The 25,439-nt window shown below is 41.3% G+C and overlaps 1 protein-coding gene across 7 annotated transcripts in view; it reads right to left on the reverse strand.

The window, feature by feature from the left end:
- Positions 1-25,439, reverse strand: part of myo3b (myosin IIIB) — a 103,568-nt gene that overhangs the window by 24,016 nt on the left and 54,113 nt on the right. For 5 of the 7 annotated variants that reach the window (XR_011980020.1, XM_072685865.1, XM_072685863.1 and 2 more), the window contains 10 exons: positions 21,212-21,291; positions 20,284-20,304; positions 18,178-18,255; positions 17,010-17,215; positions 12,947-13,058; positions 12,297-12,459; positions 11,671-11,751; positions 8,148-8,223; positions 5,093-5,141; positions 3,859-3,979 (listed from right to left, as the gene is read on the reverse strand). Coding sequence is in view for 6 of the 7 variants with exons in the window: in XM_072685865.1 (XP_072541966.1) it covers positions 3,859-3,979; positions 5,093-5,141; positions 8,148-8,223; positions 11,671-11,751; positions 12,297-12,459; positions 12,947-13,058; positions 17,010-17,215; positions 18,178-18,255; positions 20,284-20,304; positions 21,212-21,291 (987 nt within the window). In the remaining variant the exon portion in view is untranslated. The remainder of the gene's footprint in view (positions 1-3,858; positions 3,980-5,092; positions 5,142-8,147; positions 8,224-11,670; positions 11,752-12,296; positions 12,460-12,946; positions 13,059-17,009; positions 17,216-18,177; positions 18,256-20,283; positions 20,305-21,211; positions 21,292-25,439) is intronic. The other 2 variants (XM_072685867.1, XM_072685864.1) reach the window with 1 other exon arrangement.

Genomic DNA, 25,439 nt, shown 5'->3' on the forward strand with positions numbered 1-25,439 from the left:
ATTCTCTCTCATTCTCTCCCTCTCTCTTTCTCTAATGCACACACACACTCTCATCCACTTCCAGAGCCAAAACCAGCAGTGCTGGGAACAGCATCAGTCTGGACTACCTGACTGTGCTGTGTGTGTTCTCCTAACAGGCAGAGTTTACAGCTCAACAGTCAAGCCTACAGCTCATCCGGGCTGTGTGTGCACACTCATGTCTCAGTGTCGGTCTGAGTGTGTGTGTGTTTAAACTTGGGCTACTGTACGCTGTTCTTCGATCAGCCCAGTCAATGGAAAAGCCCATGGGTCCAAATTCTAATATCTCTCCCCCCTCTCTCTGATAATGGGGCAAAGTGTGTGTCTTATTCATGATGTTATAGATGTTTTCATTGACTGGGCTGGGACGTTTTTATCCACAGAACACCTAGGGGTGGGCAATGTGATGATGATAGACCACTGCACAACAGAAAGTACCTTAAAGGGAACATGTAAACTACTTTACAATAACTACTGTACAGTAACTGCATAAACTGCACATACTCTAGCATTTGGATACAGGTTCATTAGGCACGCATACCATGCCTAAGTCCAACTGAACCATGCCCGGGCCCACCTCTTGAAGCGGGCCATGGTACGAAGTAAACCCGGCTTTGGAGGGAAAATGTGCTCAGGCTCGGTACAGTTCGCCTAGTATGAGTACACCCTCAGACCCTCAGTGTTTCTCTACTCTTCTGGGAGGGCTTTACACTAGATGCTGGAATATTGCTGAGAGGATTTGATTACATTCAGTCGCAAGAGCATTAGTGAGATCAAGCACTGGGGACTGTTCTGGATTACAAATGCCAGTCCAACTCATCCCATCAGGCATTGGATGGAGCTCTATTACTGCAGAAAATGCAGTTCCAAGGCCCAATGCTTGGTATTGGGCATGGTGAACTTGGGTTCATATGCAGCTGCTCCAGAGCACCACATTGTATCGGCAATGATTTCCTGTGGCGATTAGCTTTGTTTGTGCAATTAATTGCCAGTGTCAGCCATGAGAGCAGGCTGAACAAGCAGGTGGTACAATAATTTTATTGTTTTTTTTTTGTTTACAATCCTCATATAAAATAAATATCATGAGATAATATGACAGTAAAAGGGCTTCGAATGGTTGTTTGTGCTATGCCTCACAGGAACCACTTTTGATTCTATAAAGAACGAAGTTCACAAAAGAGATGTTTGAGTGTGAAGAACCTTTAAATTGGTAAAGAACTTTGTCCTATTGTCCTTGTTTACTGAACAAATCCTAAATAAGAGCAATTGGTGAATAAGGCTTACAGTTCTTTATGAAATCAAAAAGAATTCTTCTACACTATATGACCAGACGTATTGGGACACCTGCTCATTCATTGCTTTATCTAAAATCAAGTTTTGGGTTTTTTTTTTGGAGTAAGTGTCTCTACTGTCAAGGGAAGGCTTTCTACTCAATTGTGAAGTATTGTTGTGTATAGAGGATTTGATTGCATTCAGCGACAAGAGTGTTAGTTGGGTGTTGGATGATCACCACCCCACCTCATCCCTAACTCCCCAACTCATCAATCCCCAAAAATATTGGATGGGCCACCATCATTCCAGAGAACACAGTTCCACTGCTCCACAGTTAAATACTGGGGCTTTAAAATCAGCAACCAGTTTAATATATGTGAGGGAGCAGAGGAGTTCTGTTACCTATATTTGTACCTTTACTTCTGCATCTCTCATTATCCACCTCACTGAACACACTTTAGAAGAAGACTGTGACTACATTACACAGTACTAAGCTGTCAGGAACCAGAACGGCTGAAACAGAGCCAGAAGAACAGCTAGAAGGAGAGAATAAGAGACAGCAAGAGGGAGAGAGAGGGAGAGAGCGAGCATGTCAACAGAGTATGTGTGTGTAAATGTCAGTGTGTGTGTGTGCGTGTGTGTCAGACATGGGAGATGAGTGGGGTCACCTGCTCTTCCTCCTACAGAATTAGGCGCTATCTAACCCAGGCGTGCCGTGGCGAGCTGACAGTAATCCCGCGCCCACTGCAGTGCCGTGGCTGTGTTACATTATCATAGCTAATCCCATAATCCTCACTACGCTGCTAATCTCAATCCCACCCCCTCTCTCCCCTCACTCACTAATCATACTAATGATGGACCCCCATCTCCCCTGGCGACCGTCACTAGGCGACACAACTGGCCCCCCCACTGAAAAAGTCTCATGCACCCCACCCGTCCAAACACAAACATACACACTCACACTCACACAAGCCTCCCAGGAAGCTCTCATTAATGGGATTCATAGCCCAAGGCAAAACACAAACTAAACATATGTTCAGCAAATCATTGTGTGTAAGGGTGTGTGTGTGTGTGTGTGTGTGTGTGTCAGTGTCACCATAACTATGTGGGTCTGTTTGAGCCACACAAGGGCTCAAATAAGGGCTGGTCGGGGTGAAAGCCCTGGTATGCAGGATTCCCGGTGGCTTTGAAGTGATTGGTGCCCTTTCTAAAGCCTGCCACAAAGGGCCGTCCCAGGCTATTAACAGCAGGCCTACGGTGACATGACATGGCCCGTATTTATGGTTAAGCAAGGTGAAAGGAGACAGGAGAGAAAGAGAGGGTGCTAAGGATGATGGATAGGGGTAGTAAGGTTTTAAAGAGAGACACTTCATGTTAAATAGAAGAAAGCCTTCACAAGGAGGTGATTATCTGTTGGAGGGTGTAACGATACACACAGTTGACAATTTGATTTACGATACTGGGTTCACGATAGTAAATAAATAAAGATTTTATTTCAGATTGAGATTATGTCAAAAAGTAAAAATGGAGAAAAGAAAATAGATAGAAAGAGATACAAGCGTTGTGCATGACAGCGACAATATGATTGTGTAGATTAAACTGATGCTAGATACCGATGATGCCGCTGTTATCACCCAACCCCACAAAGTGCACTGACACCCTTAAACTCTATAATTACCCAAGTCACTGATTATGGATGCATTATATGGACAAAGGTATTGGGACACCTGCTCCTTCTTAGTTTCTTTTGAAACCCAGGGTATCAAATATCAGGGTATGCACTTGTTAAAGTAACTGTCTTTACTGTCCAGGACACTGATTGCATTCAGTGACAACAGTGTTAGTGAAGTCAGGATGTTGGATGATCACCACACTACCTCATCCCCAACTTCCCAGCTCATCCAAGAAGTGTTATATATATTATTTCAGAGAACACTGCTCCACAGCTCAATGCTGGGGGGCTTTATACCCATCTAGCCCACATCCGGCACTAGGCATGTTGCCAATAGGTTCATGTTTATCTGCTCCAGAGAGTCCTATTCTACTGACAATACTTCTCTACAGGGACTAGACAAGCTGTGTTTGTGTGCACATTCACACATTTCATTAGAAGTCCACCAACATTTGGACATATAGTGTATGTTGTAGGCCCTATAGCTCTATATTCGGTACTGTCTCATTTACCATCTCAAAAAAAGAGTGTTTTGCTTGTGAATACTCCAGATTTGTCAAACCAGGTGTTGGATTACAGCTATAAATAATGCTAGGCTCCCATGAGGTGAGCAAGGGGACATATAATATAATATAAGCACTACTTTTTGCATTAACATTATTTGTATTTATTGTAAAATTAGCTTTCTACCCTGATAAGGATCTTGATCTTATTTTTCACAGATGCCTAAAACTTTTGCACTATACTGTATGTGAGCGGGCCTGACAGGGCTGTGTGTGTGTACCTCCAGACGCCCTGTTTGTGTACTGGCAGTGTGTAACACTGTGTGTGTGTGTGTGTGTGTGTGTGTGTGTGTGTCTGTGCGCGCATATATATGTGTGTGTGGAAAGGCTAACCTTGTTTGCGATGTATAACTCTGTCCCCTCTGTCCCCGCTAGTCTTCACCACAGACACTTCAGCAGAGCTTTTCTCTTTACTGTCAACGTCTCTCTGTCTGTCAGCAGTGACAGGACCAACCTTAAAAAGAGTGACAGACACACACACACACACACACACACACACACACACACACACACACACACACACACACAAAACCATGCACAAATGCACACATACACACACAGAGGCACCCGATGTCAGGAAAACCCATCCAAAAACAAACAAATAAACAAAGAAATAGACAGAAAATAAAAAAGCCAACAGGCCCAGTACATTAATTAAACTGATTTACTTACAACTCACTGTTCTGGCGGAGATATTTATTAGCGGCCATTAGCAGTGTGTTTTGCAATGGTAATTGCTAATGCACAGGCACTTTTTTTTTTGCTCTTTCCCCCCTTCTTTCTCTCTCTCCCTGTCTCTCCCCCGCTACCTCTGCAAGTAGGGGCTCTGTCGCACAAGCTTAATTGTAATGCTGGAAATAACGACGGCAGTTCTCTCTCCGACTTCCTCACATATTTAATTTTATCTTTGAATAAAAGAGCTATAGGAAAGTATTAATCTGCTTAACATTTCTAAGTACATCCTCCAAAGGATTTTGCTTTTTTAATCTTACATATGCTCAGCAGAGTTACTGGCAAAAACTGTACGTTTTCTTCATCTCATCCTTTCAACATCAAATGGTGAGCAGCAAAAATTGGATCAGACTTCAAAGCCAGGCGATGTGCTCCAAGTCACAGAGTGGCTCCTCTATTTCACATATTGAATTCGAGCAGGATATCAAAGTGCTAGCAAAGAACCTCAGGTCTTTACTAAAAAAGGGCTCTAACATCTGTAGAGAGAGAAGCGCAAAGACAAATCACCTCAGGGAGAAGCTAGCATTTACTCTCCACCGCGGATTTCCAGCCTTTTGATTCACTCTTTCCCTGTACCTCCCTTTCTCTCTCTCTCTCTCTCTCTCTGCTGAGACTGGAGTTCAGATTGAGCAAGCTTTCCCTCTTTTGTCTCAAGGACACATACGTCTTCAAAAAAAAAAAAAAAAAAAAAAAGGAGAAAAAAAAAGAGGAGGAAGACAGCTCTTCTCTGAGCAGCTCTGCAGTTCAGTGCTATATGCAGATTGGCGACTACTGAACAAGTGCCGCGCTGTACATGAAACCCATTACCATATCCAGTAAAGTATTCATTTCTGACCTCTTTAAGGATCTGACAGTCAGAGTCTGTTCTGCGAGGTGTGTCGTCCCTATGGAGAAAATAAATAAACACATCATTACTCTATTATGTTGTGCCCTATGATGTGATGATGTTCTTTGCCGAAGAATGAACACACAGCATATAAGGCACACAAATGAGTAATGCACATTTGTGTACATGTGGCTTATGTAATGGCACACCGCAACACCCAAAAGGACAGCGTGCTGACTGAGCTATGACCATACAACACACACACACAAACAGTGAAAAGGTTGTAAAAACACAACATACGATAACCCAGCAGACACACACTGAGTGTAAAAGACTGCTTCGCTGAAAACAACAGAAAACCCCCCAAACTTTAGCTCATCAGCATGTAGTGTAGATAACGAATCTTCCAGAAGGAAAATGGGCAGTTCATGTCAAAATAAATCTATATGGATCCTCTCCAGAAATGATTAAACAGAATAGCAAAGTTTGAGGTTTGAAGTTTCACCACTGAGAATTAGGATGTAAACAAGCCTGCAAAAATCCCTCCAGAAAAACCACACACACAAATACACACCACACACACATACACACATGGGTGCATGCCTCTAAAGTTTGAATCAAGTAAACTGTATCAAAATGAGTCATCAAAACAAAATATTGGTTGAAGAGATTTTGCCCTTTTTTATTAACATACTGCTTCATATCAAGGTCTGATATATAATATAGTATAATAATAAATAAAATTAAATTGAATCAAATTTATTTGTATAGCGCTTTAAAGAATCAGTAATCAGTAAGAGCACAAGAGATCAACAAGACTTAAGGCCCCCAGTGAGCAAGCCAAAGCCGACAGTGGCGAGAAAAAACTCCCTCAGAGCTGAAGGAAGAAACCTTGGGAGGAACCAAGACTCACAAAGGGGGACCCATTCTCCTCTGATCAGAACTTTTTATTAATTATTGATAAAACTCACAGAACCACTGCATAAGAATCATAACACAGTATAACTAATATAATCATAGTAGCATTATATATGTCATCATATTGTCACTCAAAAACTTTGTATCTTCGAAATGTCAGCTTTACAGAAAACAAAAACTTAACTGTCAATGGAAGTCGGTGTAGAAAGATTCTTTTCTTTGACACAATGTAAAGAACAATTTAATTTCAAATGATGTCAAAAAGTGGAAGAGCGTGAACATAAATATAGATAAATGGTCCTTTTTAGATAAAATAATAACTCATCAGATTCTCTGGAACATATCAACAACATAGCAGCGATGAGCATTCAGCAGATTACCAAGACAATGGTGTCGTTGATGTGGCGCAACAGGTAACACCACTACCGGCTGGTACCACACCATGTGGGAGACTGGGGTTCAATTCCTGGTCTGGGTGACTATGCTGTAGTCCTAAGAGTCCTTGGGCAAGACTCCTAACACTACATTGGCCCGCCTACTGATGTCTACTGAATTCAGCTGTTCTTCACTTTATTAGTCTCAAACATCCAATCTATAGATGTTCACCTGAGAAATCACAGATCATCTAACAGGTATAACACAGACCATCTCAACATCCTCAACCAGCAGTCATAGAACAGCTGCTCACACCAGTCTGGAACTGGATCTAAACTGGATTAGGCAGGGATTGTGGGACCAGGGTTAGGGTTGGGATTAGGGCAAGGATGATGGTTAGGATTAGATACTGGGTAAAATTTAGGATTAGGGACAGGAGGAGGGTTAAGATTAGAGTTTAGGGTCGGGTTAAAGTTAGTAGTAAGGTTGAGGTTAAGGTTAGGATTAGGGCAACTCCAGCACCACTGATGTGTCTGGTCCACTCGCACCAGCACAACACACACTGACAGGCCACCACCATGTCAGTGTCACTGCAGTGCTGAGAATGACCTAACACCCAAATGATGGCTGCTCTGTGGGATCCTGACCATTGAAGAACAAGGTGAAAGGAGGCTTATGAAGTATGCAGAGAAACAGATGATCTACAGTCTGTAATTATAGAACTACAATGTTTCTATTTGGTAAGTGGAGCTAATATAAATGAGCATGAGTTCACCATAATGAAGGTGTACTGAAAATTGACTTCTGACACATTGAGTGCAGAGGGAGGGTATTTCCACTATTAGGTAGATGTGTGTGTGTATATATAACAGTGCTGGAATGAGCATCAGAAAAGAAGTGAAGCTTCCTCAGCACAAGTGTTCAGGGCCATGTCTGGAGAACACTCAGGAGGACGGGAGAAGTCTGATGGAGGTGGAGACCGGTTGTTCAAACAACACACACACAAACCCCCACACAGCTGCTGTCTGTTCTTCTGTTAGCCACATAGTTTTTTAATGACTAGACTCAGCCTTAGTACTTCAGTACATTCTCCCTCTCCCTCACACACACACACACACACTCTCCCTTTTATACATCTGGCTCCCACTACAGGCCCCACATTCTGCTGTGGTGTGGTGGAAGTTTTGTGTTACTGTGCTGGAAAGATATTTATTAGACATATTAGAGAGTCGGAGAGAGGGAGAGAGGGAGATGTGGGTGGGAAGGAAGGACACAATGAAAAAAAGAGAGAATAATGCCAGTAAGCTAACTCGTGACTAACATCTAAACTCAATTCTCCTTGTTTGTGGTCGGCCTGTGCAAGAGATGCTTGTGTGAGTGTGTGTGAGTATGTGTGTGTAAGAGTGGGTAAATGTAAACACAGCGAGAGCAGCTCAGTAGGGAAGCACCACAGGCATGCAAACACTGACCTGCACAGGGCTTTCATGTGTTTAACTACAGCCTAGTCAAACACACATACACATACACATACACACACACACACACACGGACCTGAGCTTTACTGTCTTTAACTACAGCCTGGTCAGAAGTACACAACAGAACACACACGCACATGCAGACATCTACAAAAACCCCTGGACGGCTCTAAGAACCCTACTGTGAGGAACAAACACATGTACTTCAAGCAAGGACGTGCAAGAGAGAGCGTGCGCACACACACACAAAGTCAGGCAAACACAGATTAAAGTCCTAGAAAAATTCTTGGACATACCGGGCTGATGAAGGTGAAGATGAGGATGGCTGGCGGCTGTGACGGAACTCTTTGCGGACTCTGTGTCCTCTGTAAGCTGCAATACACACATTTCAGCACTTCCAGTCACTCATATATACACACAGTCAGGCTTCAGGCACTCATATGTGCATATATACACAGACACGTAGTGAGGCCTCTGTTCTGTTAACAGGATTTTTGCATTAAAGCTCTGACTTTTAGTTCTTGTGTTCTTGTTTTCACATTTATTTAATTAAGCCAAACAAACCATTTCTCCCTCTAAATTCAGTCTGGAGTAAAAACAGAAGAGAGGAGAAAGCACAGAGCACTTGTGGGTGGTTAAAATAAAAAGTATAATCAAGAATGGGTAATTACTTTAGCAAGTAATTAACGCTTTATGACTTACAAATGAAGAGTGGGAAGAAACAAGTCGGATCTGAATACACATGAAAGGAAAGCAGTCGGAGTAAAAATGCAGAAAGATTCATGAATTCCAGCCTAACTCTGATTCACCAATTAAAGCCTTATCCCCTAATCAGCACACAAGTGAGAGTGGCCCAGTGACCAGACCAGGGCCGCACAGCCCAAACACACCACACACTCACACTCATACACTCTGTGGGAAAGGTTAAAAAATCACACACACACACACACACACACACACACACACACACACACACACACACACACACACACACACTTACCTAAGGGTGAAAGAGAGAGAGAGAGAGAGAGAGAGAGAGAGAGAGAAGGAAGAGAAAGAGGGGGGGGTGGAGTGAGAAAGGGAGAGAGAGGGAAAAAAGAGAGGGTGAGAGAGAGGGAGAGAAAGTGGAGAAAGTGGAGAAACAGAGAGCGAAAGCAAGAAAGGGAGAGGGAGAGAGAGAGAGAGAGAGAGAGAGAGAGAGAGAGAGAGAGAGAGAGAGAGAGGGAGAGAAAATGATGGAGAGAGAAAAGGTTAGAAAGGGAGAGCGAGAGAAAGAGAGAAACACAAGAATTAAAATGAGAGAGAGAGAAATTAAGTGAGAGAGAGAAAGCAGGAATAACGGAGAGAGAGAGAGAAAAAAGAAAGTAAGAAAAGGGAAACCACAAATACTGAGAAAGAGAGATGAGTTGAGTTCAAACCAAGCTTTAAAAGAGTTTAAATATCATCTCTCATGGGGTGAGAGACAAGCGGAAAAGACAGAGAGACAGACAGACAGGCAGACAGGAATGAGTGAAAAGGAGAAAATGAGAGAGGCAGAAAGCAAAAGAAGAGGAAGTGGGAACAGGAGAAGGAAAGAAAGAAGGAAGAAAAGGGGGAAAAGGGGGAAAAGGGAAAGAGGGAGAAAACAAGAGTTGTAACCAAGCTTTATTAAGACCAGCAGCTGATCATATAAAAACCTAAAGGTCAGAAAAGGTCCAGGCCCCTCCATCAACCCCCTCCCCCCACCCATTGTCCCACACCTCGTCAAAGCTATCAGGTTGTTCACAACATAATACATCATAAACACACCTTTATTCCTGATCTCACTAATCCCTGCACGCGCGCGCACACACACACACACACACACACACACACACACACACACAAAAAAAAACATCAGGATTCAGATCACTGGCCCATTCTGTCTGCCAAAACAGAGACGAGAAAGAGCGAGAGAAAAAGAGAAAGAGAGAGAATAAAGGAGTACATATCTGGGAGAGTGTTTGGTTTTGGTGGTTAATCTGAAGGGGTTTCTCGCTGCTCTCAGCAGCTCATGCATGTGTTTATTTTAAACATGCTAATGCAGCTTACATCAAAGAGCCTCACACAACAGTGTGTACGTGCTGGAGTGATACAGTGGGAGGTCAAGGCCTACACTTATCACAGAAAAAAGTACGTACACGCTACCTGGACAAATGTATTGGAACACCTGCTCACTCACTGTTTCCTCTGAAATTGAGAGTATTAAAAAAAGAGTGTATCCTGCTTTTGTTGGAGTAACTATCTCGAAGGTCCAGGGAAGGCTTACTATTAGATTTTTGAGCTATGCTGTGAAGATGTGATTGTATTCAGTGATTACAGAGTTGGTGAGATCAGGATTGGATGATCACCACCACACCTCATCCCCAACTCATCCTAAAAGTATCCTAAAAGCACCATCATTCCAAAGAACACAGTTCCACTGCTTCACAGCTCAGTGCTGAGGGGCTTTATACCCCTCTTTAGCCCATGCCTGGCATTAGGCATGGTGCCAATAGGTTTGTTCTATTCTACTGACAATGCTTCTCTACTACAGAGACTAGACTAGCTGAGTGTGTGCGCACATTGGCACATCTGTGTCAGCAATGGGTGCAACTTAAAGTACGTGGAAGCCTTTATTAGAAGGGGCGTCCACAAACATTTGGACATGTAATTCATAACACCACTCCCCTTTTAACAGTCTAGAGCACACATTTGCTGGTCTTTTACGCCCTAAAAGATGTGTGTATCTGAGGCTGCTTACAAGCAGCTGTAATAGTGGACACATGGGGAGCTGGAAAAGAGTGCCAAGGAAAGAGACGAAGAGAAAGAGAATGGATGGACGGATGGATATTTGGCAATGTTGTGCTTAATACAGTAAAGCTTTCTTAAACTTCAGAGAGAAAAAGAAAGGGGGAGAGAGAGAACAAATGAGACTGAACGAGAGAAAGTGCAAAGAGACTGAGAGAGACTGAGAGTAAGAGAGAGTTAGAAAGAGAGAGTCAGAAAGAGTGAGAGTGATCGCAAGAGAGAGCAAGAGCAAGAGAAGAGGAGGTAGCCCCTTGTGCCAAAAAGGGGGCGAGCAGCACTTGAAGAGAGGGCGAGCAGAACAATGGCATCTCTCCTCCCTCTCCCTCCCTCACTCTCCCTCTCCCTCTGTCTCTCCTGCCTCCCCCTGGTACACTGCTACCACCCTCTCCCTCCCTCCTTCGCCCCTCACGTCCTCAAAGGAGGAGAGGAGCGAGGGAGGGGGTGCCCCGAGAAGGTTAATATGCCTGCTTTGATCTCTGCCAGGCCACAGTGAGTAAGAATTCATTTACATTTCAGATGAAAAGGTTGACAGTATAAAAAGGCATCTTGTTTCTGGTATGTGAGAGGGCTGTAATAGGCCGGGAATTTGAGAGAGGAAGTGGCAAGGAAACAGAAGGGGGATAAACCCCCACCTTCTCCACCACTAACCCCCCCCCCCCTCCTCCTCCTCCCCCCCCTCCTCCTCCTCTGCTCTCCTCTCTTCCACTGCCTGCACTGGGAAAGAGATGAAAGGAAAGAAAGGATCTCAATATGCACTATTCTACTGAAACATGGGGACCAAATGCTGCGGCCCAAACTTTCAAACTTTTCCCTCCCTGCGCATTATTAATTCATCGGCTCCGCTTTATGGGCTTATTTGTCGCAAAATAAAAAACACCACTGCTCGAAGATTCTCGAGGAATGACTGGAGGGGAAATCAGATCACCCCTTCACAGTCTTTCTAGGAAAAAAGGGGGTTAGCTGCTGTGAGATCTCTGCTGGTGCTGTGGTCACTCCGGGTGAGGTCAGTACCTGACTGAATCCGAACTGCCGCCTTCTCCCGCTCCTGCTTGACCTGCTTCAGGTTCTGTCTGGCCACGTAGCCTCTCCAAGCTACAGAAAGAGAGGGAAAAAAAGAAGTTTTCTTATTGTTGTGTTTGGATTATTAGTAGTATTAATAGTAGTTGTAGCAGCATTCATGTTTTTACTGCTGTTTTTTTGTGTGTGTGGGGGGGGTATTGTTGTTATTGTTAAATAGTGAATATGGGACATTGATTAGGGTGAAAAATGCTCAGATGCTGTTTTACAACCCTGTTATTTTGCCTCCAAACCAAACACGCTAATTTGTGTTGGCAGGTTTATGCCAGCTTTGACTAGGGTAGGAGGGTTTTTGCTCTTGGACCTGGCATATGTAAACCTCAGGGGCTAAACAAATCGAGTCAAGACTGCTATGTAACAGATTTGGGGTTTTGAAATTGGCCTATTATCTATTATTTAACTATGGTATACTTTACGTATAGTTATAAGTGTATTAATACTACAAGGCAGCACTGGCCAGTTGAAAAAGTAACCTTTTTTGGCTAAACGAATGCAATACAGGTATTATTCTAAAAGTTATTATATCAGAAGGAAAATTGGTTCCTGTAGCTGTGTTGTACCTGACTGGATGATAACTGCTCCGTTGTTGCGTTTCTCTTTCTCTTTGCGGTACCTCCGCGCTCCCAGCCAGCCTTTAGTGTAGGCCTGTAACACCACCACTCGAGCCATTACCTCTCTCAACAACAGATTCAGCTGCTCCACGTGGTAGTACTTCAGAAACACCTGTCTCACACACACACACACACACACACACACACCACAAACGCACATAAAATACACATTTGTGTGCAAACAGACGGTACCTTCACTCACCTCCCAGAAACACACAATGATTGCAATCAAGGGGTTTATAGGGGAATAGCACTCTTTGAACTTCTTATTTCATTTTTTTTTTCAAAGCTGCAGATGCCAACCATCTGGTCAATTAGACTCATAGATAACAACCTCTCTCTGTGCTTAGGGATTTAACTCTTCAGAGGAAGAGAGATGGAGAGAGAGAGAGAAAGAGAGAGAGAAGGGGGTGAGAGAAAATGAAAGACAGTGAGAATGAATGACTGAGAGGGGAAATCAAAGAGTGGAGTTTGTTTTGTATGCAATAGATGGGGTGGGAAAAACACTCCTGTGTGGTGTGGAACAGGTATTTCATCACTCTGCTCCTTGTCTGAAGCAGCGCAAGGTGTACAAGGTGTGCAGTGAATGATGACTGTACCTTAGTCTTGCCCAGAACCCAGTTGTCCAGTTTGGCTCTCTGCAGGATGGCCACTGTGTTTTCTTTACTGCTCTCTGGCATCTGATGGGCACGGAAAGCCAGGTAATAGTACCTGAGCAAAGGAGGAAAGATTTAGAAAACACAGCAGAGTCCAGGAACATGGAGCAAATCAGATACAAATCTGATCACTTACACCACTTCAGAGATGGTCTAAGACACGTTATAGCAGAATCAATGCATCCGTGTGTTCAAGGTGTATTAGTAGTACTGTTTTTCTGGTTGCTGCCACTACAGTAGCTGATGCTAAAAATCCAGACTGTTTGACCCGGACAAAAAATTGCAGCAATTATGATACTGCATAGTGTTACCATCAGGCCTATTCTGTTTTGCTAACTTCAGTTTTGAGGGCCATTGACCCAGTGCTTCACCACAGTCATGGCCTGTGCATATTTATTTGGCAGTTCATTTGGCTTCATAACAGCAAATAAAACTAGAAAAGTGCATTTCCTGGAGCAAACACAGAATGGTTGCGCAGCTAAAGTGGTTCTTACTGGTTATGGTGTTCCAGGTGGTTGCTGTGATGTTGTTATGGAATATCCGATGGTTGCTGAAGTCATTGCTAGGGCAAAAGCCCAAACATTTGCCCAAAATGTTTGGCTAACAGACATGTCCACAAACTTTTGGTTAAAATGTGGGGTGTCAAAATGTTGTGTAGCCTAAAAAATGTTTTGTAGGGCAAAAGCTATGTCTGGCTAATTGAGCATTGTACACAAACATCTGGCTAAAATATGGGGTGCCAAAACTTTTCTCTAAAAGATGGTTTGTTGGGCAAAAGCCAAAACATTTGCCCAAAAGATGGTTGACCCAATAGCTCATCCAATATCTCTGGCTAAATGAGCATTGTCCGCAAACCTTTGCCTAAAATGTGGGGTGCCAAAACCTTACTGAATGCTCAAAAGTTCATCCAATAAGTTTGGCTAATAGACCCACATGCATTTTATGTCCATTTATGGCCAAAATGTGGGGTGACGAGACTTTTCCCTAAAAGATGGTTTGTGTACAAGTTCATTCAACATGTTTGGCTAATAGACCTGTGTCCACAAACTTTGCATAAAATGTGGGGTTCCAAAACCTTTGCTCAAAAGCTTATCCAACATGTTTGGCTAATAGACCCGTGTCCACAAACCTTTGGCATCCTTGATTAATCAGGCTAACCATTTAAGTACAAGTTGTAGCTGTAGATTACAGAATGGATCAGTTGTTAGTAGTCTTATTAGAAGGTGCCTTCCCTCAGACCTCAAGACATTGAGCCTCATTGTCAGTTGCACAAGGCATCCCACACTTATTCTTTGGGAAGCACCACCACCATCACCAGCAGCAGCAGCAGCAGAAGCAGCAGCAGAAGCAGGACCTAAGGGTCTTTGTTCAGAAACATCAAGGCTCATGAAGGGCCCAGTTGATCCTGGGTGTTCACATTGCGGAGGAAGATAACAACTATTGTGTTTCCAGGAGGAAAAGTCTCTTTGATTCACCACTACCCACCGCCTTTCATATTAATTCTTGTTGATACCTGTTATCTCTTTGATGAGAAATACAAAGAGGGCTCCTCCATGGCTTTACAGAGAGAAGGCTTTGATAAGGTCATTCAAATTTAAACCATTTTGTAGCACTGGAGTATTTCAGAGCTCTTCATCCACAGCCTTGTTTGAGCCACTGCTAAACTCACTAAATATGGATTCAATGGCCACAAAGCACGGAGGTCCAAGATAGCCAGAGTCAGTCCAGGGAAAAAAAAAGAAAAAAAAAGAAGAAGAAACTAGATAATCAGGACAGTTCTCTGATCTAAGAGATGACAAGAATAAGTAGCGAGAGCGCCTGGAGTTTGTTGTGTCCCTTTTGGAGAAGAGTGAGATGCTTATGTAAAAGAGATGACCTACATGTCAATTCTCACTTTGGGCTCAGAGACGAAGAAAGGGGGCGAAGGGGGAGAGAAGGAGAAGAAGAGATGAGGGGGAGAGAGAGAAAGAGAGACAAAGGAGAGCGAGAGAGAAAGAGAGAGAGAGAGAGAGAGAGAGAGAGAGAGCATGAGAGAGCTTCTTCAAATGAAGCATGTATCTGCTAAGCCTTCAAAAAGTCGGCTATTTTCAATGAATCCCTTTTACAAAAAAAAATCAAAGTAGCCTTGCACTGTTAATTAAAGGAACAGAATGTATATTTCCATTCTCAAGGGGTTACCATTCAATTATCGATGAAATAATCCGCTTTCGTTACTAAAACTCAATTAAATCAGCCGTCGACATAACCCCTCTCTAGCCTTCGCGATAGACCAAATCGAGTGGAAAGGACCGTCAACTCCTCCAGAAAAGAAGAGCTACAGTATTTGTACAGTCTTTAAGCATCTCTCAGGAGCAGGAGAGCTAACGGGCTGGGGGTCTCAGTGGTGGTCACAAGCTCTAGCTAATTACATCTCACTTCATATTTCACCACACCCGTTTCACAGCTTTCCAGAAATAGGGTCATTTTCGCAGCATAATTGATCAAATGTGGAGTTTCTTAGACAGAGTCTGAGTCTCAGTGCATGTTTGTATTAATGTAGCAAGTCATCTCATTTCAGGATAAAGCTGTGGTCACACTACAGGGTTAGCAGTATTCTGGGGCTGGACCGCTAGCTTGGTCACCCAAAAGTCCTCTATTTTGGTGCATGATGACATTAAACAACCAAAAACCAACCATAAACAGTAAAATCACAGTAAAATAAGTAAATAATTATATCCAACAACTTGTAACTAATTTGTAAAGATACTAAGTTATTGTTGCATATATATATATATATATATATATATATATATATATATATATATATATATATATATATATATATTATTAACTTCACAGACAGATGATATAACGGTCTCCTGATTGATAATACAAAACAGTCACTGGATGTATTTCCCAATTTCCAACCCCACTCATGTGGAACACAGCTTAACATCCTTCCTTCCTTTTCTTAGTTTTAGCCCTTTCTGAACTGAACCACCCATTCCGAGATCAGCTCAGTCAGAACTGGTGGGCTGTAGGTCGCGGACGCGAATTTGAACGTCAAAGTTCACCTCAGTTAAACTTACGTGAAATGTATTTGCAGCAGAGTTTGCTGAGGGAAAACTGCTTCTCACTAGAAATCCCTCTGAAACTTGCAGTGAGAAAATTTGCAGACAAAGGCCTAGTGTGGCTTAAGCACCATGTCCAAAATAAATTTCCCACAAAAGTTGTTCTTGCATTTATACAAAAATATATTTTGGCCTTACTTTATATGAAGTGTCTCTAATAACTGCCTAGTTACAATTAACAATCCATGCAACAACAATGTAAATACTAGCAAGGCATGTACTGTTAAATATACATTACAGTAGTACAGCTTGTGTAAATACATGTGTATTAACTTTGGGTCACAAGACCACACAAACGTATCTTAGTAGTGGTAACACCCCATTCTTTCTAATGTGATTATACATGTGTAATAGGGTGTGGGTATGTTTATTTATAATAAGTGCTACTTTTATAATTATCAAGATGCATTAAAGTTAATAAATCACCTAAGTTGTATTACTGTAATACACCTGTAACAATAAATAAACCAATAACAGTCAAAGCAAGCAAGACTAAAATATTAGTTTACACTCATATCTAAAGGAAGATGCATTGGATGTCATTGTTAGTGTGTTTACTCTTTGTCTAGTTCCCCACAGCTGTCAGCCACAGAAGTCAGGAAAAGGCCTATAAATGACTACATGTTCTTATTTATATCTCCCTATGAAGCCTTTCCGCTGCACCCTGTCCTCATTCTCTAACTACGCGCCTCTGAATCTTGTCATCCTTCTCTCAGGGAGTAGTGCTTTCCTGTTAATAACTACACATTAGTGAATCTGTCCCACTTATTCTCCCTAATTAACAAGCCGTGTTTTGTGTGATGTGGCTTGTTCTACAAGCGTTCCTGAGTGACAGCTACAGCGTCTGTGTGTGTGTGTGTGTGAGTGTTTTCTTCATTCGGGCCCTGCGCTCCTACCTGTTAACAAACTCGCTGAAGGTAATGCGGTGGGAGTAGCCCTGGCGCCGGATGTTGACTGTCTCCAGGATGCCTGTGTAGCGGAGCTGTTGCAGCACACGTTCCGTATGGAAGAGCAGAGCCTGCCGGTCGTCGTTGGGTTTAATGCAGCGCACAAAGTGAGGCGTGCCCACTACCATCTTAGACAGCAGATCCATCAGAGAGTACTGGCATACACACGGAGACAAGGCACACACCTCAGTATAACCCCACGTTATACAGCTACAGGCACTACCTAACCAAAGGCCTATTATTCAGTCATTAACCTCAAGACATAATAATAAAATCGTCCCCCCTTATATATAAAGTCCAACAGGGGTCATTTAGTATGGTGGTGTTACAGAACGACTTCTGTTTGCCTAAAGAACCTTTTAACTGGTTTAAAATGTATTCATTAAGAAACCATCCACTGAAAGGTTCTTGTGGACACCAAGAACCAAGTTTTTTGAGCTCATTGTAATCTTCTCTATAAAAAAGTATACATTAAAAATAGACATTCATATTATGCACCGAGCACAGTTTTTACACAGAACTACATATTTGCTGATTATTTTTTGAAGTGGATAGAAGTTAACAGCACATCTGCACCTCAACCTTTTTTGCATAAACGTAAATAAGGTATTTTATATTGGATTACCTTAAGAGCACAGGAACACATACAACACTACAGTAAATTAAAGCAACACTATGTAGCTTTTTTCCACCTCTAAAATAACAGCTTTAAAATCAAGGTGAATCTCCACTCACTACCTAAAATGGGTAGTATAGTGTCGCTGTCGTTGCTACTCTAGTTGGCAGGAAAACACACAGTGTCAGCCTACATGCTTCCTTCATTTTTAGAGACGGTTCTGTATCTCTGTCCAGAAAAGCGTGTCCTTTAGCGGTGGATCAATGAACGAATTACACTTCCTGACTGTAGGGGGAGCCCAGGAGCAAGAAATGCCACTTGTACATTGCATTCTTTAAGTATCTATAGATAATATAAAGTGTGCAAACGGAATAAATTCCAATTTTAACTAAACCTGCAACTATTTCTCCTGTTAAAGTTGTACAATGTTGAGCAACAAATGTAACACAAACTTTCAGTTCTGGTGAAGCATCAAATCATGTCAGAAAACTGGACACTCACACGGAAGTAGGATGCTACAGTTTGTCTCCTCATGTTGGTGGTCTCCTCTGGGTGTCTCATCATCTCCATAGTGTCCACCTGAAACCATCACACAGTTTAGTGTTAATGCATCCAAAAAACACACATTTATTCCTAATGGAACAGGCACACAATTTCCATTTTACACCAATAATAACTTATCAGTGAAGAGTTTGCTCATTTCGTTTTGGAGCTGCAGACTAAAATAACTGAGGTCTGAAACTACAAAAGATGCCCGCAACCTGTTAGCAACGGATATTAAACATACCTTAGCTAACTCAATATATTTAGGGTAAGAGGAGAAACTGTTAATTCTTGGTGAGCCATTTCTTGAACCATTGGACTTATCATTCAAATATTTCAACTTCTCAGAATATTAAAAAGTCTCAAACTTGGTCTCACAGAAAAGCTATCACACAGATGGCAATTTTTTTTAAATAGACGCTGTTATTTCCAGGCATTCACAAACCACAAAACTCCAATATCGGAAGTTCAATTATGTGTACTGTATATGGATGTGTTTAACACATGGCTAAATCCCTTCCCCTCTGGAGTTGTAAACGCACTACAACAGAATGATATCGGCCCATTAAAATAGGATTGTGAAAGTGGTTGATTTCATTGTCTGTGCTTTGCAAGAAAATAAACACTTAAAAGCAACATCATGCAGGATTGTACAAACGTTATAGTGTGGCATTAATACTTCTGGGTCCTTTCAGTAATGAACATCGTCATCGCAAATGAACTGCTGCTTCTCAGTGCTGTTTTAACAAGGACACAATATGATCTCCTTAACAGCCATCTCCGTTCCTGGAATCATCAAATTTAACGACGTGATAAATATTTTATTGGGAGTCTATACAGCAAAGTGCATGTCTTAATACTTCATTTCTTCTGCATGGCAAGCAAGGTATTCCCAGGACTTATTACACTGGCCTTACATTTTGTAATTGGAGGCTTTGACAGCTGGCCATGTCCAACGTGTCTCTGAGAGAAACGGGGGAAATATTCCTATTCTTGTTTGCCTGTTTTAACAAGACCTCACTCTCTACATTTGTCCCACTTCTGGACTTGCATGTAACTTTCTCTAAAGCTTCTCATCTTCCTCTGAGCTGTTTGTAAAGTTACTACAATATTTATTATAGCAGAAATGAACAAGTTCTCATAAATGATGGTGGACTTGCAAAAGTATCCCTCTCTCCCTTGAAGGTAGCCACAAAGTGAACTCCTTCATCACTGCCACCACGGGCGTACACATACAGATTAAAAGTTTAGGATAAGATTTTTTTACTAGAACTAAATATACAAATGGTGTGATTTGAGAACCATTAACAACATATGGACAAACGTATTGGGACACACTCAATTTAGATGTTTCATTAACCCCTATTGCCACAGGTAGGAAAAAGCAAGCATCTAGACAAGCAGTCACCAGTTTATGAGTCAGTTCATGACATTTCTTTCCTACTAGAGTTACTGAAAAGTGGAAGCATTTAGGAACCACAGCAACTCAGTCACAAAGTGGCAGACCATGTAAAGTTACAGAGTGAGTTCCAAACCTGCTGTTTGGAGGGGGCTGTAAGGGGGGCCCAACTCCATCTTAATACCTATGGATTTAGAATGGGATGTGAAAATACTTTACTCCCATTACGTTTGTCCACATAGTGTACAAGCTTATCATCCCTTTTAACGTTTTATATTATCTTTACAGTAGAAGGTAAAAATTATTTAACTTTCAAAGTAAATGAATATAATCATTTAATTCAAAGTAATCTGGAGTATTTCAACTGATCCATTCACTATGAATGCTTGTAGCCAAAATTATGTACCAGAAAAGCAAACAATAAAACAAACAATCATGAACAGCAGTGGGTTTTTTTTCTCTTCACCCTACAGAAAATAAGCTGTTTCTATCACAAATTGTGACAATTCCCATTCTAACCAACAATTCAAGCAGGTTTGAATCTGAATAGAAAACACTCAATGAACACTTAATGCAGACAGGAATGAGAACATCTGTTAAACAACCCACACAGTGTGAATGAGTAAGTTAAACAATGAGAGCTCTGATTGGGTCAACATTCTTACCTTTAGTAGGTATTTAGGAGACTGAGAGCAGAGACAATCATTTGGAAACACAGAGGTAGAGATAACAGACAGGTCAGTAGATAAGAGTTAGCGTTTTCACATTGTATTCTGGTACTCAGGGCTTGAGAGGGTGATGTGTAATATGTGGGAGAAGTGTGTGGGAAGTCCTAGCACTTGCAGAAGCAGTAAGTACTGAGTAACACTTTATTTTGATAGCTAAAATATGCATATTATTTCTACATGAATAGAATATATTACTCCAACATATCTACTACTTTAAACTAAACCTGAAACTAACCTCAGTCAAACCTTAACCTCAACCCAAAACCTAAACTTCACCCTAATTAATTTCAGTATTTTTAAAATAATTTAATTAATATTTTACCCAATTTCAGAAGAGCAATTACCCAATCCCTGCTCATGTGAACTCACCCTATTACTAGCAATGCCCCAAACACTACAACTGTAAAGAGGGCCACCACCTCTTTTTAAACTGTCACTTATGCAGCATCACTAAGTAGCCAAACCAATAGTATGCACTAGGTATCGGTCCCCGGCTCCCTAGATATATAATAGGTAACAGACACCTGTGCTGACCAACAACAAACTAGAATTGATGTGGGGAGGAAGTGCCATCACAACCTACCCCTGAGGTCCTCTGATCATACACTGGACCACTCAAGCCCAACAATTTTAGTATTTTCAGATAAGCTATAGGAGACCACTAAAACTAAGTATAGGGACCATTAAAACAAGGTGTAACACAGTCAGGAAAAATACAGCTGGTAAGTGAGGAGAGCTGAAAAAAGACTTACAAGGAAACATTCACAAGGAGAATCAGAGGATACAGACAGTAATATGGAATATGGAATGCTTCAGAATGCAATGCAATTTAGGCAAGATCTCTGGCACTGATTTGAGCACCTACCTTGCTGCGCCCAGCACTTAGTTGAGGTGGTAGAGATCGGGAAGCTGCAGTTACTCTGGCTCTGGAAGTGGCCAGGTTACCTGGTAAAATGAAATGTACACACCTGATTATAAGATTAGTTTAAAGCAACAGTTAACTAAAAATTAACTATTTCAATATCATCTTCTCAACATTTTAAAAATTTAGATTGTGTGATCATTAGGGTTTAGTACATGTATGTAACAAACCATGAACCTCACTTTTGTGTCTTTTTAAAAAAAAAAATCTAGCATAACCTAAGCAGAGCAGTGCAACACAAAGGCCACTTTAGGAGAACATAAAGGATCAAGGATAAAGGAGACTTTATTGTCATTCGCATCACATGTGGTACATGGGGTGGAACGAAATTGTGATCTCAAGGTCCCAGTTACACCCAAAGAGCAATTATTCAATAAATAAAATAATAGAATCCTTTATCTTAAAATGTTCGGTTCGGCTATAACTCACACACTTTAGGCGCGCAGAGTCTGGCTCAGCACTGAAAGTGGGGCTCAGAACTGTAAAAATAACAAAAAACTGGGTTTTCACTGGGGGCGTGAAGTCGCTGCACTGCTGCGCGCCACAATGTTACCAAACCCTTTTTTGTATTAGGTTTAGTGTTAGATTTAAGGTTTAGGTAAAACGTAGGTTTAGGGTCGATTTAAGGTTAGAGTTAAGTGCAGGGTTACATTCAATAAACAGTCAGAGTTTAGTTGCATTTTATAGATATTCAGTTGAATGTTTGTTAAATGTGAGGTATGATGGACCATCCAAGCAAAGGCACATCAGAAAGTCTGACTGGAGAAAGTGCCACTCTGAGTATGCAGGGAAGCATAAAATCTCAGGCTACAATCTTCATAGTGCTACGCCAGGCTATGGTATAGTATATGGCTCCTGTGAGCTGCTGCTGTGATGTAAACCAGCCAATAAAAGCAGTGCCAGAGATCATGTGAAAATGAAAATCAGCATCAGCATGTTTCTTTCTGAGACAAAATAACAGGGTGGTAAAAATGCTTGTGAAGCTGCAGCTCAGCATTTTTCACCCAAATAAAAGTCCCATACTTACTATTTATACATCAAACTACTTAAAATACTGACTAAATGCATTCTATGGAAAACTTAATGTGAACCAACAATAAATCACTTGTGATTTACATTAGAACAAACAAAAACAGGCCTACTGTGCTGACCTTTTGACCTGCTGAAATGCAAACAAGGCCAAGCAAACACAGAAGTACAAGAATCCTTTTTAGCAAAGCATCTTCCTTCTCCTCTCTCACTCACCAAAGAGTCTCTCTTCATTCCACACACACTCACACACACACGCACACACACAGTACAGCACAGTGTTCTACGGGAGACGGAGTCCCACTGTAGCATATGCAGCGCAGTCTGAGCGTTTCAAAAGTTTCAGCACAAGATGTCCAAATGTTTTCTCTGGCTGTGTCTTCAGAGGCTAAACTCTGATTAATGGCACTGAAAGCAGCCTTTGAAGCAGGATTGGTGACATCAAAGTGCTAATCCATGGGTGGCAGGAGTTTTATAATGAGTGGGAAGCATTTTAACACATTTCAAAGGCTCCGCTGCATGAATAAACAATGGCAGCACAGATGTGCCACACACCTTTAGAAAAATACCCACCACAGAAATGGAAAGCAGCACTAAACCCAAGCCATGGTGTGTGTGTGTGTGCATGCGTGTACGTATGTGTGTGTAGTGTAGAGGAATCTGGGGCAGCAAAACTTCTGTGCTTCCTCTAAGTTTAGCCTCAGATGATGTTGATTTATGAAAGGTCACAGATTTAGAAGCTCAGAGAACAAGAAGACGACGCATCGACACAGACGAGCGTTTAGCTTCTCTGTCTTTCTTAATACGAAGCTCTCTATGCTTCCTCTCAGTGGGTTCTTACTGTACCATTCAGCTCTCTCTCTCTCATTCTCTCTCTCTCTCTCTCTCTCTCTCTCTCTCCCCCCATAGGTTACAGAAATACAGACTGTAGCTGTAAAAAAATGTTGGTGCTGTATTTTAAAGAGTTCCTGAAAAAACTGGGTGAAATATGTTTTCATTGTTGTTTGTCTGTTACGTTGAGAAATGCGTGCAAGTCATTGTTTTTTGTGGATATAAAGAATGTACATGGGAGTAGTTGCCATAAGGCAAAAAAAGTTTGGATTTTAACTTGGATTTTAGCATGGCCCATATCGTATATTTACATATTTTTAAACTCTGGAAGTTACAGTTTGGTTTTTTGCTTCATTTGCATACAGAAAGATCACAGACACGCCCATACAGGTCGAGAGATCCAGCAAAGTGTCAAAAAAGGTGCAAGTGGACATGTTTGCAGTAAAAGAAATGTGCACACTGTAAAAAAACAAACCTAATATTATGGAAAAAAATATTTTATATAAACAAATATTTAATTTATTTTTTAATATATACATGAAACCTTGTTAATTAACAACACAACTGCTGTTGTATTATGCCAAAAAATGACAAATTACAATTATTTCTTATTTATTGTTATTAATATATTTATATTATTTATACAGTATTTTCCTATTTCTTAAATTACAATCAAAGTATGTAACATTACAATAATTCTAATTCTAATAATAACAATAATAACAAATATATAGGCTTATTATCCATACTAACATTTTAAATTTTTTTAAAACTGTATTAAACTGTAAAAATGGTTAAATGACTGGCAGCAATGGTTGCCAAACAAAAAACTTCAAATTAAAGTCAATATAAAGTCAAAATAAAGTCAAATATCCTAACTGAAAGTAAATACAAACATTTTCATTAAAGTTTCTGGAGAGAAACAGTTATTCTACAGATTTTCTTCTGAATAACTACGATCAAACGCCTTCAAAAAAAGTGACACAAAGTTCTGCAGCAAACATATACATAGGCTCCTGGTACTGTCTATTGACATGCAGGGCATGTCCTCCAGTCACTGACACTTGCCACCAATGTGTTGTCAAATCCTTTTTTGGGTGTCCTTAAATGTTCTAACTAATGGTTGATTGCCTGGCCTCAGTGTTGTAGGCTGCAAGAGCAAGTAACCCTTTTCTGTGTTGCTGAGTCTGTGTTCACTCACGGAATTATTCTGCTTTTGTTTAGCAGCACCTGTTTTTTTTTTTTTTTTAAGATTTTTTTTTTTTTACAGTGTAGGTATTAACATATTACCCTCAGACCAAGCCCGTGGAATGATTATACACCCAATCAGAGAACAGACTAAAGCATATGTATAATTGCATTTGCAGAAAAGCAGAGAGGTGATTGAGGCTAATCTGTCCTGGATCAATTGATGTGTATCAGATCTAACTATAGCTCAGGAATCCGGTCATGCTGGCCAATAGGCTTAGTGGCAAGAATCAATGGTATGAGTGTCCCATCTTTCTCTTATCTGACCCATAACACTGATGCAACACTCATAACAGCAGCAAAATACCCCCCCCCCCAACATTCTGACCCCTAACATGTGACTCATACTGGAAATACAGTCACAGTTAAAAATCATACAAAAACATTTGGTCAATCAACTAATCTCTGATGATTTAGGGTGACTACATTACTTTGACTACTAACATTTATTACATCCCATATGTCTGCTGAGAACAGTGAGTGAAGAAAGTTAGCTGGTAAGAAGGCAGGTGGAGGAGCACATGTAGGTCAGCACTATGCGCTTCACACCCCAGAGAGACGCTAATGAGTCTCAGGTAGCGTTAATGCTGACCAAGGCTCTGTTCAAACAGCACTGAGAATGCTTGCACTAGTCAGAGCTACTCTTTTACTCAGTTTACAGTTTAAGTGTTTTCTTCATCACACTGTCTCTCTCTTCTACTCTGAGCATTGCTCCCTCGTCCATTCGCTCTCATCACTGTCAACCACCCCCCTCCCCCCCCCCATTTATTACTGTATATTATATTTGCAATAGAGACATGTGAGTGTGTAGAACATTTTAAAAGCTTAAAAGACGGTCCTTGTATGTGAAGGTTCTTCACCATTTTATAGGTTCTTCACACTCACATGTCTGTTACATACATGGTTCAATATCGGACTATTGTTCTTCAAACCTGTTCTTCTATAGCATCACTCCAAGAACCAATCCTAAATGTGATTTCATATAGACATAGAAGTGAAAGCCAGTGTGTGGTCAGCAGATTTCTATAAAAAGGTTAAGAGGCATAGACATTTGTGTGTGCAT

The sequence above is a fragment of the Salminus brasiliensis genome, chromosome 8 (genome assembly GCF_030463535.1).
Source record: "Salminus brasiliensis chromosome 8, fSalBra1.hap2, whole genome shotgun sequence".
NCBI classification, from domain to species: Eukaryota; Metazoa; Chordata; class Actinopteri; order Characiformes; family Bryconidae; genus Salminus; species Salminus brasiliensis.